At 35.6% G+C, this 13,939-nt stretch overlaps 1 protein-coding gene across 1 annotated transcript in view; it reads right to left on the reverse strand.

Moving 5' to 3' along the window:
* The window catches only part of LOC123546912 (DE-cadherin-like), a 230,305-nt gene that overhangs the window by 58,900 nt on the left and 157,466 nt on the right, over positions 1-13,939 (reverse strand). Inside the window, exons 12-16 of the mRNA XM_053551286.1 lie at positions 12,268-12,401; positions 10,660-10,740; positions 5,876-6,046; positions 3,810-4,056; positions 2,215-2,342 (exon numbers count right to left, since the gene is read on the reverse strand). Coding sequence (XP_053407261.1) covers positions 2,215-2,342; positions 3,810-4,056; positions 5,876-6,046; positions 10,660-10,740; positions 12,268-12,401 — 761 coding nt within the window. The remainder of the gene's footprint in view (positions 1-2,214; positions 2,343-3,809; positions 4,057-5,875; positions 6,047-10,659; positions 10,741-12,267; positions 12,402-13,939) is intronic.

Raw genomic sequence — 13,939 nt, forward strand, 5'->3', positions numbered from 1 at the left:
TTTACATGTCTTCAGTGGATGCGTTAACATATCAATATAACCCCGTAATATTTCAAAAGAAATTGCACACCACGACCATATTCTATTGGGGAATAACACTGCAACTACTAGCAGTAAATATTTAAAATGAATAATTCCCACGATAATCATACAGTACAGATGTATTTATCATCTTTTTATATCAATATAACGAATGTTAATATGACATTTAGCCAATTATAATGTTTGTTTTTGATAACCTCAAATAAACGAATATTCAACATTATGCCCTCGGTGGAGTGAGTAAAGCAAAACAAAAGAATAATAAATATTGTATCAACGATATTGATTGATTTTTCAAACCGTTTACATGGTTCATTTTGCACCAGATAATAGTTTGTTTTTACTGTCAAAGCATTCTAAAATTGTATAATATAAGGTTATTTAACAGTGTTGAGTACAATACTGAATTCTGTTGGACAAGTATGCAGTAATAATAATCTATATTTGGACGAAGCGAATACCAAGTCCAATATTGGTTATTACTGCTGCGTACGAGTCCAACTGAGTTCAGTATTGTACTCAACACTGTTAAATACCTCTTTATTTCACACCATAAATGAAATTACTGGAAAAATCACTCATCTTAACTGACAAACAACAATACACATTAATACAAAATAAAGTTCATGTTCTTCTAATGATAGTTATGTTAATTTTCCAACAAAAAAAAATGTCAACCTTATTTACTCCCATTGCCAAAACCATCGAAAACAACTTTTCATGAAACTTTTAACCGAAACCGTAATCATTAGATAGGAAAGGTTCTAACTAAGAAAATGAGTGCTCAAACTTACATGTTTCGTAAAAAAAAGAGAAAGTTATCGCAGTTTATTTTTAATTTTATTGCTACCGCTATATACAAGGGAAGTAAATTGCTCTTTATATGGAATCAGAAGAGTTTTCCCGTCCAATATGAAAAAATATGGATTTTTCAGACTCGAGTCCATTACGAAGTAAAATATGGAGTTTGTGGACTGTAGATTCCGGATTTTGCTACATATACTTATGAAAGTGTGGATGCATTTCAAATCACGCAGTACAATACTGGTTTCTATTATATTGCCACGTGATAGAAAGAAAAGATTCCAGTTGGTTGAAAAGATATAGGTGTGAAATAAATTAATTATATTTGCATAATAAGCCTTCTCAGACACAATGTAACGTTATGAGATGTTAGTGGCATTCAAATCAATTATTTCAATGGCACGAGGATTGTACCTACAGACAGTCGCCAAGAGGCATGTCCATTATGTCCTTACTTTGTACACAAATTGCTTGAAGAATTCCAGTCCAGATCATCTCAATGTTTAGAATGTCCCACATTTTGGAACGGCGGTGGGAGAATATTACTTCACAAAGAAATCAGTTTATATCAATACACATTTCTTCGTGCGAATAAAACAATACAAATAAAAATATAATAAAATATGAAATAAAATAATGGAAGTAAACAGAATTGATAATTTAATATACCGTTAAACATATTTGGCCTTTCAACAGTTGAAAAATTATCGAATAAAGGCATGAAGGCATGCATCTTCCGCCATATATTTACAATAACTTGACTAATGCTTCTAATGGCATAAAGTAATCAAAACCAAACATGTTTGACAGGTTTCAATGCCTTATCTAAATTCAGTATGTTATAACAAAACATGATAAGGACTTTTATATTGCATCATGTATACAGATCTAATCAATTTTAACATGTACTATTTCTCGCTGTTCTCCTAGAAAAGACTTAAGAGTGCAACTTATTTCGAAATATAGCGTGGTATATTCATATTAGCTTAAACGCTACTGTGAAGATTTCTCACAGGAAGATCACTGATCCAATTTCTTGCAAAAATATTTTTAACATAGGTGCTTATGTTTATGTTATATTTTGTTAACAGATTTATAACAAATTCATGATAAAAGTACTAAAATTGCAACTTTAAGCAATCTGTCGAAATTGGCTGAATTTAAAATAGAAAATACCCCATCAAAGAGATTTTTGACGATTCATTCAAAAGTCATCATTTTTGAAAATGTTATTTGTATCTATATCTTAAACTCATGCATAATATAAGTATTTTATTGGGTAAAACAGAAAATGTCAAAAACCCCAGTTACTGAAAAGATTGACCAAACTGTAATTTACACTTAATGTATTTGACATTAGGTAGGTACCCGATGTTGCTTTATTTTCTTCAATAGTCACATCTTCCACAGGGACGAACTTTGGATATTCGTCGTTTTTATCTTTTACTTTCACGGTCAAGTTCGCACTGGTTGTTTCATGCTTGCCGTCATTCGCTCTGTATGGCATATACAAAATAATCACACATTACATACATTTCTTTGATTCAATCCAAACGTATATAAATATTCTCAGAGAAGAATATATAAAAATCTTAGTCATATTCGCATTTTCATGCATTAGATTTGCTTAACATTTCCATCTGATGACTGAACACCATTATTTGGAGCAATAGCAACAGTTTACTGCTTAAGTTGTTTCCCCTACTCAAGAAACCTTATATAAAAGGAATATAACAGAACAAGAGCTGTCACTATTGGTGACAAATGCCCCCGAAGCATGCCCAAGAATGCTACATTTGTCTGCGCAAAATCACACATCATTTCGTGACCTTGACCTTGATTCAAGAGACCCGGGTCATAAACCTGACACACCTCAATATGGTTAACTTTGTGTCAAATTATTTTCAAATCCCTTGATAATTGGCAAAGTTATTGACCAGACAAGAAACACCTTTGCATTCTAAGTGTGACCATGACCTTGGAGCTTGGGGTCTATGTCTTGCACATGGCACGTCATCTCAATATAGGGAACATTTATGCAAAGTAATTTCAAAATCCCTTCATCAATGGCAGGGTTATGGACCAGACACGAAACAGATCCTGTTAACATTTGACTTTTAAGTGTGACCTTGACCTTGGAGCAAGGGGTCTGGGTCTTGCGCATGACACATTGTCTCATTATGGTAAAAATTTATGCCATGTTATTTCAAAATCCCTTCATGGATGGCAGAGTTATGGACCGGACACGAAAAAGACCCTGTTAACGTTTAACCTTTAAGTGTGACCTTGACCTTCAAGCTTGGGGTCTGGGTTTTGCGCACGACACGTCGTCTCATTATGTAGAATATTTATGCCAAGTTATTTTAAAATCTCTTTATGGATGACAGATTTACAGCCCGGACAAGATACACGGACGGACGGACGCACGCACAGACACATTGACGGACAGTGCGATTTTAATAAAAACATAATTACGACAGACATGTTTCCTTTTTGTATTTTGCAGTGTTTCTTTTTTTCTTCCTTTTTTTTATTGGTGTGTGTGGGTTTTTTTTGGTGGTGGAGTGGGGGAGGGGGTGGGGGGTATGGTTAGGTTGTGAAACAGAACTAAATATAGTAAAGAGTAGATATTCAAAACCACTATTTATTGTTCACATTGAGCACCACACTCGCTTTTGAAGTTAAACAATATTAACCATAAAATTCTACAAAAAGATACAAAATTTGAGTTAAAAAAACAACATGTACTTAATTGCGTGAATGTCTATTCAAATATATTTGATATGCTTGACAAACAATCTAAAGTTTTCATGTTTTGACACAAAATATACGTTTCAAACAAATTATCGTCTGAAAGAAATTTAAACATTCCTCTGGACACTATGGATTTGATCTAACTCGAACGGGATCGCCACAGACACTGCTACTAAATGAAAAGGTATATAAAGGATTTCAAACCGTACCTGAATATCAAGGTGTAAGTTTGTTGTTTTTCTGCATCTAAACCGGTTCTGCTCGTTTTTAATGTTAAACCATCTAGTTCGAACAGGCCTTCGTCAGGTGTTTGACTATATATAGTGGTTGTTATAGAAGTTCCTTCAGCCGTTTGATCCTTGTCGCTTATCTGTAGCTTATATACAATTGTATTTTTTGCAGAGTTTTCATCCACCTCTGCAGTCATCTCTTCTTTGAGGTTTTCAAATTGTGGCGCTGTTCAAACGGTAATTTATAAAGCGCTTTATAAAGTTGAATGTCTTTATTCAAACAACTTTTACTCGTACTTTTCTAATATATTGCATACAGTTACACAAAAAATTGTTCTAGATGACTGGAAACAATTTCTTCATTTAGACAATTTCAACTTTTATGTAATTTTTGGGCAAATATGTATCTACTCCAAATTATTAGGATTTTCAAAGAGATACATATCCACTACATTTATTAAATTATTATTTTGTGTTATGTTTTCATTACATAATACTGAAAGAGGAATTTGTCAGCTTTTTTCATGTTGTTTGTAAGTGAGCATGAGGATGATGGGGGACACAATCTAATAAAACAAGCAAATTCGATGAATTGGTATCCGCCGCCGAAAGGGTTTGTGATGAGGAATGGCAAAAAGATATATCCGGCAAAAAGTTAAGGATGTTAATAAGAAGCAAATAATTTCATTAGTCAAAATCAATTTAACAAAAAACAAATGTCTAATTAAAGAGTACATAATAAATGTATGATACTTTGATCCTGACTAAAAATTTTATTTTGAATGGGATATGCTTACTGTAATAAGCTTAGCTTTTAAAATTAAATGCAGTTAATAGAAATGTGAGCTTGAAGTTTAACTGGAACGAAATATTTTCTTTGAGTGGTTTGGCACCAGGTGTTGCTGTTTAACATGTACGTTTGAACTTAAAAGAACAGATGTCCTTAAGAGAACACAGGTAAGATATCTTGAACATGGCTGAGGGCAAGGTTTGTGCAGTCGCAACTTAACATGTTGAAGGTTTGAACATTTAAAAAAAAGGAATGGAAATATATATATGTATATATATAGATATATGTATATATTTATTTTTTTAGGGGTTGGGGATGCAGGGGAACGGGAGAGGAAACAAAATTTCACATGTTGATTATAAATACTGATTGAAAATTAAAAAAAAAAAAGGTAAAAGGGTGAAGTTGGGGGGTGGAGGGTGCAGAGGATGCATGATCAGTGGTGGGCATGATTGGGTGGAGAAGTGAGGTGGGGAAAATATTTTTTTTTTCAGGGGGGGGGGGGGGTCTGACCAAGGCAAGTGGGTGACAAGGTGTGGGTGCGCAACTTCACATGTTTATAATAAATGTTCACAGAAAAGAATGAAAGAAATTTAATGAAATTCTGCCAAATGGTAAGTTTGTTATGTACAAATATGTGGATTTTTAGACAATTAAAGGGCAATAACTCTGAAGTTACAAAAGAAATCCGTACAAAATTGTCTGTGCACAACCACATTATAGTGCTCTAAATTCTGTTCAAGTTTCATAGTTCTAGGTCAAATATATCAAAAGTTATGATGCAGAAATTGCCATATTTAAAGTACCCTATATAGTTAACACTAGAAACTTCTAAGGGCCATAACTTTGGTGTTACTTGGGCAATCTGACTGAAACTTGACGGGCCGCAAGAACTTATAGTGGTGAACATGTGTATGAAGTTTTAAACAAATATTCCAAACCATTTCCTAGATATGGCTCCGGACGGACGGACGGACGGAAGTTCTAACGAAACGGTATTTATGTGACACCCCCGTTGTTCTCTCTATTGTTCTATCAGTCACATAAAAAGAAAAAGGTCACATAAACAGAAAGGAATGAATGACATCAAAGAGAAAGTACCGTTATGCAGTTACTTAACCATCATTTCGCGGGCACGGACAGACGGACGGACGGACGGACGGAAAGACGGACGGACGGACGGACGAACGGACAACGTCAAAACTATATCCCTCCGACTTTCGTCGGGGGATAATGAATTAAAGGTCCTGTGTACCTGTAACAATTTTTATGTCTATGGTTGTGCCATCTGATAATGGGTCTGTTGTACCATCTACGGTTAAAAGAGTTATGCTGTATGACTTCTTTCTGTCGTAGTCCAAACCCTTCGCAACAGCTACAGCTCCACTTGTCTTATTTACAGTAAAATCGTCAGCGTCGTCACTTGCTGCAAGATAATTTGTTCTGACTGTAAACTCATATTCTTGAAATAAGATTCTTTGTTAGACGTCATTTATAACAAGGGATCTAACTGTTCGTGAAATAAAGAAGATTTTTTCTTCTTTCACTGCCAGATCGGACTATCTTTCATAGATAAAAATATGCAATATTTTCCTAAGTATGATATAAAATATGGCGCTCATGAATCAATGATATTTAGATATTAATATAAACAAGAGGGCCATGATGGCGCTATATCGCTCACTTGAGTTTAGTTGCTTGCTTGAACAAATTTCTTTGCTATAGCTTCAGAAATAAAAATCTAGGTGAGTAGGTCATGGTAAAGATTATTCAAGATAACTACTAAAATCTGTTAAAAATTATACAGGTGGTCCAAATCTCTTTGTTGTAGCTTTAAAAACAAGACAGTAGGTCAGTAGGTCGCAGTTAAGACTATTCTAGATGAGTATTGAAATCTGTATCAAAAATTATACAGGTGGTCCAAATTTCTATCCTGTAACTTCAATAAGAATTTTTAATTTAAAGTTTAAAGTTTTTTTCCTGTACAAGTCTATTTAAACCATGTGCCCCCCACCCCCGCCCTGACCACGGGTGGGGCCAGTTTTAACCCCAGGGGATAATCTGATCAATATTGGTAAAAGACTACTACATAATGCTACATAACAAATATCAAAGTTCTAGACCATGTGGTTTTGTACAAGAAGATTTTCAAAATTTTCCTTATATAAGACTATATAAACCATGTGACCCCCAGGGCCGGGCCATATCTGACCCTAGGGGATAATTTGAACAATCTTGGTAGAGGACCATTTGATAATGTTACGTACAATATATCAAAGCCCTAGGCCCTTGGTTTTGGACAAGAAGATTTTCCAATTTTTTTCCTATATAAGTCCATATAAACCGTTGACCCCCAGGGCGATGCCATATTTGACCCTAGGGGGAAAATTTGAACAGTCATGGTAGAGGACCACTAGATGATGCTACATATCAAATATCAAAGCCCTATGCCCTGTGGTTTTGGACAAGAAGATGTTTTATGTTTTTTCCCTATATAAGTCTATAGAAACAATGTGACCCCCAGGGCGGGTCATATTTGACCCTAAGGGAATAATTGAACAATCTTGGTAGATGATCATACATACCAAATACCAAAGCACAAGGCCCTGTGGTTTTGGACAAGAAGATTATCAAAGTTTTTGCCTATATTAGTCTATTGAAACCATGTGACCCCAGGGCGGGGCCACATTTGACCCTAGGGGGATAATTTGAACAGTCTTTGTAGAGGCCTACTAGATGATGCTACAAACCAAATATCAAAGCCCTGGGCCCTGTGGTTATGGACAAGAAGATTTTCAAAGTTTTCCCTATATAAGTCTATGTAAACCATGTGATTCCCTAGGGCGGGGCCATATTTGACCCCAGGGGGATAATTTGAAAAATCTTAGTAGAGACCCACTAGATGATGCTACATACCAAATATCAAAGCCCTAGGCCCTGTGGTAATGGACAAGAAGATTTTCAAAGTTTTCCCTACATAAGTCTATGTAAACCATGTGTCCCCAGAGCGGAGCCATATTTGACCCTAGGGGGATAATTTGAAAAATCTTGGTAGAGGCCCACTAGATGATGCTACATACCAAATATCAAAGCCCCAGGTCCTGTAGTTTTGGACAAGAAGGTTTTTTATGTGTTTCCTTTCGGTTGCCATGGCAACCAGCGTTCTGTATGGAATTCAGTTCTTTGAATATTTTTAAAGAAGACCATCCAAGGAACATCCTTGTGAAATTTCATCAAAATTGGCCTTTTGGTTTAGGAGGAGATGTTGTTTAAAGGAAAGTGTGGATGGACGGACGGACGCCGGACGATGAGCGATCACAATAGCTCACCCCGAGCACTTTGTGTTCAGGTGAGCTAAACATAGCATTTTCGCATTTTAGTGACTTTATATTTTAACACGTGAATAGAAAAATGTGACGCAAGTCGCGAAGACGTTACGTTTTTTCTTGAAAAATGAAACACACACAGTTCGAGGAGATTTAATAATACCTTTTACATTCAAATCTATATATCATGTAAATTTATATTTTTGATTGACGGTATATACTGCTTATGTGCATCTGTGATCTATCATTTTTTATTTGATAAGCTTTTTTGATTATTTATAAAATTCTTATTCATGACCATTACCAGAAGTGTTATTCCTGTAAAATTACATTTATTTAATATAATGAAATGACCTGGAGCTGTCACTGAATTCAACCACATGTATTATCAACACAGTACTACTTTGCCATAAAATAGGAAGAATTTTTTTGTAAATCCTCTGCAAAATAACGATATACCGTAAAGATCTGTATCACGCACATCAACACGTCATGGCCATGTTATGCATGTTTGAAAATTCAAAACTGCATACCATAAAACACTAATATTGCATGCATAAACACATTTTGTCAAAGTCAAAAAGCGCATAGCACAGCAGTAAATCTGCAATTACTCACCAGACCCAAAATTAATATACAATGTATTGTGAATATTTTCACTATATTATCAAAAGTAGATTCTATGTTTTATTGTGGAATAAGGTAACGCAAAGAAACTACCTTGTACCAACAACGCGTCAATTCAAAAGCAAACTCTCTGCAGTAATTGGACTGGCCCCGAAACAAATGTTTTGAATATTTTTACTGCTGTGTATGTAATTTTATTGGCAATTAAAATTGTGATAGAAATTCACACCAAAAACTCCCATGAATCGGGACATTTCTCCTTAACGGTTGACCCCGATATACGAGGATTGTTCAAATATGAATGCATCTAGAATGTTATCCTGCTCAATAATGCGAAAATCACGAGGAAATTAAGATTATTGGGTAGATAAACATGTTAGCTTTACATTGATACCACACCCATTAAAATCCGTTCACTTTAGCTGTGTCTATCGCTCGCTAAACATTGCCTACTCGGTTGGAAGAAGGTCAGCGTACACCGTTGAAATACGGTCCTATATTAAGAATCGTTGTATTCTTGGCATAGGGTGTAAAGACATTTTTGATGAAATATGTTCTGTTTATGGGCATAATGAAATGTCTTTTTCGACAGTTATTCGTTGGTTTAAGAAATTCAAATGTGGGTTAGTTTCAACAGAAGATGCACCACATGGCCGTCGGCCGAAAACAACAACGTCTGCCAAGATGGTTGCTAGAGTGAAAGAAATAGTTGCTACTGATGCAAGATACACCGCTAGGCAAATAGCTAGTATGGTTGGCATCTCATTAGGAGCAGCTCATACAATTCTGAAACGTAATTTGAAAACGAGAAAGATCTGTGCTAGGTGGACTCCCCAATCTGACTGAAGTACTTGATCTTCTAAACGAAGATCTGAGAACGACCCATTCACATACGTCTTCTGTATATTTTGGATTTCCAGTATTGCTATTTTTATTTGAACCAATCAGACGACTTGTTCGAATGCCAAAGAGTAAGAAAAATATGCGGTTATTTCAGGGCTCGAACCCGGGACCCCTCGCTTACAAAGCAAGTGGCCTACCGACTGAGCTAACCGGTCATCTGACACTATACGACATCAGAATTGTAAATATTAAAAGTCAAGGCTACAGGTAGATTTGCAAAATGTTGTAAGCTAGGCTCTGATTGGCTATCGAAAGGGTCGTCAGAACGAGGCCATGAATAGGTCGTTCTCAGATCCTATGCGTAGCGTAATAGGATATGTACTTTAGTCAGATTGGTGGACTCCCCATCTGTTGACAGACGAGCAGCAAAAGGCACGCGTGAAATGCGCAGAATTGTTGCTTAAACAGTTTTCCAAATTACAATGCACGGTCTTTCGCAAATGTCGTCACTGGTGACAAGACCATGCATTGCAAAGCGGACTATGAGTGTCAAGAAGGTAATGTATGCCATATTCTTCACAACTCAGGGTCCTGCCATTCAGGTTGCTGTACCTAAAGGCAAATCCGTAAATGCAAAGTTTTACAAGACTAAAGTTCTTCGAAAACTGAAGAAATATTTCAAAATTCAAAGACCCGCAACTGGTTTGGCCAATGTCAGATTGCTACATGACAATGCGTAGTCGCACAAGGCGTCTATTGTACAAGACTTTCTGAAGCAGGAAAGGGTTGTTGTGTTCCCTCGCCCTCCTTATTCGCCTGACCTTGCCCCGTGTGACTTCTTTTTGTTCCCATGGCTCAAAAAATACCTTTCTGGTCAAACATTTGTGCAGCGCAAACACCTCGGTTCTGCAATATTCCAGTGTCTTCATAGTATACCTAGAAAAGACTATGAAAATGCCTTCAAGGATTGGATTAGAAGACTGAAACTTTGCATATCTGTTGGAGGTGAATACTTCGAGGGGACCAAATAAAATTTTCATTGAAACCTATCAAGGATACATTTTTATGTGTTTAGATGCATTCATATTTGAATAATCCTCGTAACAACATACCAAGTCATCTTCTACATAAGGCGTTACTTTTCAATATCGTTTGACTGTATTACAATATAAAAGAAACTTATTTTTGAAAATAAAACTTATCGAGTATTGTTATTTCATGTATGTAGTTGGTTTTGACTTACCTTGAGACAAAACGTAGTGAAGTGTGCTATAGACATCAGTTATGTCTTTATCGGTGGCTGTCACAGTTATAACAATAGTTCCTGTGATTGAAAAAAGTACATGTGTCTATAATCAAGAGAGAAAATTGGCCATCATGTGAATTAATACAACTTGTCACGAGTTTTCGATCTAAAACTGGTGCATGAAAACTTATATTTTCGTAGTCTTGAAACTTACACTGGCAAAAGGTCGTATTTGTTTTTATCGGTTGTGTTATGCTCTTGTAATGGCATACATTGGCAAAATGACTGAAAAACCAAAGCGCTTGTTAATTTGAATTTTGACTGGTATAATACAGGGTTACCAAAGGATTAATTTACTAAATTAATGACGAATCTATTTGGTTTAATTGCTTTCATATTTGATTTGAAATCGATTCATGAATGATTGTGTGTAATTTTTGTATTTGCACAATTACAGCTAAATATTTGAGTGGACGGGTTGTCCTTGTCTTGTTTATAGAACTACCTCTAAAATGCAATTTATTAAAAATCTATATTTTAACTAATTCTGCAAAAATAGCGTAATGCTTCATAAATTGTTTATTAACAGAAGTTAGAAATGCTTTATATCTTAATTAAAGAAGTTGAACTTGTATTAAAATCGCTTCGAACTGAAAAAGATTCCTGGTCTGATGCTACGAGTGATCGAGTTATTCCTGAATATAATATCCCCTCTGTCAGTTGTTTCATTTCTCACAGTCTACGTATCTTCAAAAATATCTCATGTTTTTGCTGTCTTTAAAAAGGTTGACTCTTCCGTTCTTAATAACTGCAGACCAATTCTCTGCTTAACTCTATAGAACAGGTATATGAAAGAGTAATCTTTAAACATGTTTAATTAAAAAATATTTTTTCAGGATTTATGCCTGATGAATCAACTGTTAACCATCTCACGTACTTGCAAGCACAAACGGTACTATTATTATGTCTCTTTCCAGCAGCAACTTTTATCTGTATAAGTCAATTTATGTTTTCGCTGTTATCAATGCCCCTTACCCTGCTAAATCTCTATAATGAACTTGTCCATCTTTCAATTTGGGCAGTACCATTAACTGTTAAAAGGAGTGCATACCAAAAAGGATACTGACTGAATGGCAAACAGTACATACCATAATCAGATTGCACGGTTGTAAAAGCTGTTCTTGGTCTGCACTGATCGCAAAGGCAAAATCACTTCCCGCCAGAAGGCTAAGGATTAATATGTCAAAACACTGTTATCGCCAGGTCTGGCTCATACCATTTATTTTGAAATTGAAATAAACGCCTTTTAACATACAACAGATTTACACTGGTTTCCGAGGAAACTTGACCATTTTCCGATTTGGACAGTACCATTAACTATTAAAAGGGGTGCTTACGAAAAAGATACTTCCATTACTGGCTGAATAGCGAACAGTGCAGATCATGATCATACTGCACGGATGTGCAGGCTGATCATGATTTACACTGGTCGCAAAGGCAGAATTAATCGTGTCCATTATGATAAGGGTTAAGTATTTTACATATGTGATATCGAAAGAAAAAAATTGTCTACGGGTCAACATTTGAAATATAAAAGTTACGAACCAGGTTTGCTCGAGTCTGTAACTTCAGTACTGTATTTTTCTTTTTCAAATATTGGAGGTTCGTCGTTCGAATCTTCAATCTTAATGGTCACGGTAATTGAGCTGTCTCGCGTGTCGTCTTTGGCATCTGACACTCTGTTGGAAAACAATATATCAATCAGAGATACGGCATTAGATATAGATCAACGAACAACATGGTAAACGCATCGGATATAGATAAAAAGAACAACATGGTAAAAGCATTGGATATATATCAAACAACAACATGGTAATAGCATATGATATAGATCAAAGAACAACATGGTAATAGCCTCGGATATAGATCAAAGTACAACATGGTAATAGCATCGGATATAGATCAAAGAACAACATGGTAATAGCATCGGATATAGATCAAAGAACAACATGCTAAAAGCATCGGATATAGATCAAAGAACAACATGGTAATAGCATAGGATAAAGATCAAAGAAAAACATGGTTTGTTTATTTGTTTCGGGTTTAACGCCGTTTTTCAACAGTATTTCACTCATGTAACGGCGGGCAGTTAACCTAACCAGTGTTCCTGGATTGTGTACCAGTACAAACCTGTTCTCCGCAATAACTACCAACTTCCCCACATGATATATAAGAGGTGGAGGACGAATGATTTCAGACACAATGTCTTTCATCAAATCGTCACGGAGAACATACGCCCCGCCCGAGGATCGAACTCGCGACCCCGCGATCCGTAGACCAACGTTCTCCTTACTGAGCTAAGCGGGCAGGTTGAAAAACATGGTAATAGCATAGGATATAGATCAAAGAACAACATGGTAATAGTATTGGATATAGATCAAAGAACAACATGGTAATAGCATCGGATATAAATCAAAGAACATCATGGTAAAAGCATTGGATATAGTCAAAGAACAACATGATGAAAGCATCGAATATAGATCAAAGAACAACATGGTAATAGCATAGGATATAAATCAAAGAACATCATGGTAAAAGCATTGGATATAGTCAAAGAACAACATGATAAAAGCATCGAATATAGATCAAAGAACAACATGGTAAAACCATCGGATATAGATCAAAGAAGACCATGGTAATAGCATCGGATATAGATCAAAGAAGAACATGGTAATAGCATCGGATATAGATCAAAGAACAACATGGTAAAAGCATCGGATATAGATCAAACAACAACATAGTAATAGTATATGATATAGATCAAAGAACAGCATGGTAATAGCATTGGTGTAGATCAAGGAACAACACGGTAATAGCATTGGATATAGATCAAAGAACAACATGGTAAGATCATACGATATAGATCAAAGAACAACACGGTAAGAGCATAGGATATAGATCAAAGAACAACATGGTAGTAGCATCGGATATAAATCAAAGAACAACACGGTATAAGCATCGGATATAGATCAAAGAACAGCATGGTAATAGCATCGGATATTGATCAAAGAAAAACATGGTAATAGCATCGGATATAGATCAAAGGACAACATGGTAAAAGCATCGGATATAGATCAAAGAACAACATGGTAAAAGCATCGGATAAAGATCAAAGAACAACATAGTAATAGCATATGATATAGATCAAAGAACAGCATGGTAATAGCATTGGTGTAGATCAAAGAACAACACGGTAATAGCATTGGATATAGATCAA

This window comes from Mercenaria mercenaria, chromosome 9 (genome assembly GCF_021730395.1).
Source record: "Mercenaria mercenaria strain notata chromosome 9, MADL_Memer_1, whole genome shotgun sequence".
NCBI classification, from domain to species: Eukaryota; Metazoa; Mollusca; class Bivalvia; order Venerida; family Veneridae; genus Mercenaria; species Mercenaria mercenaria.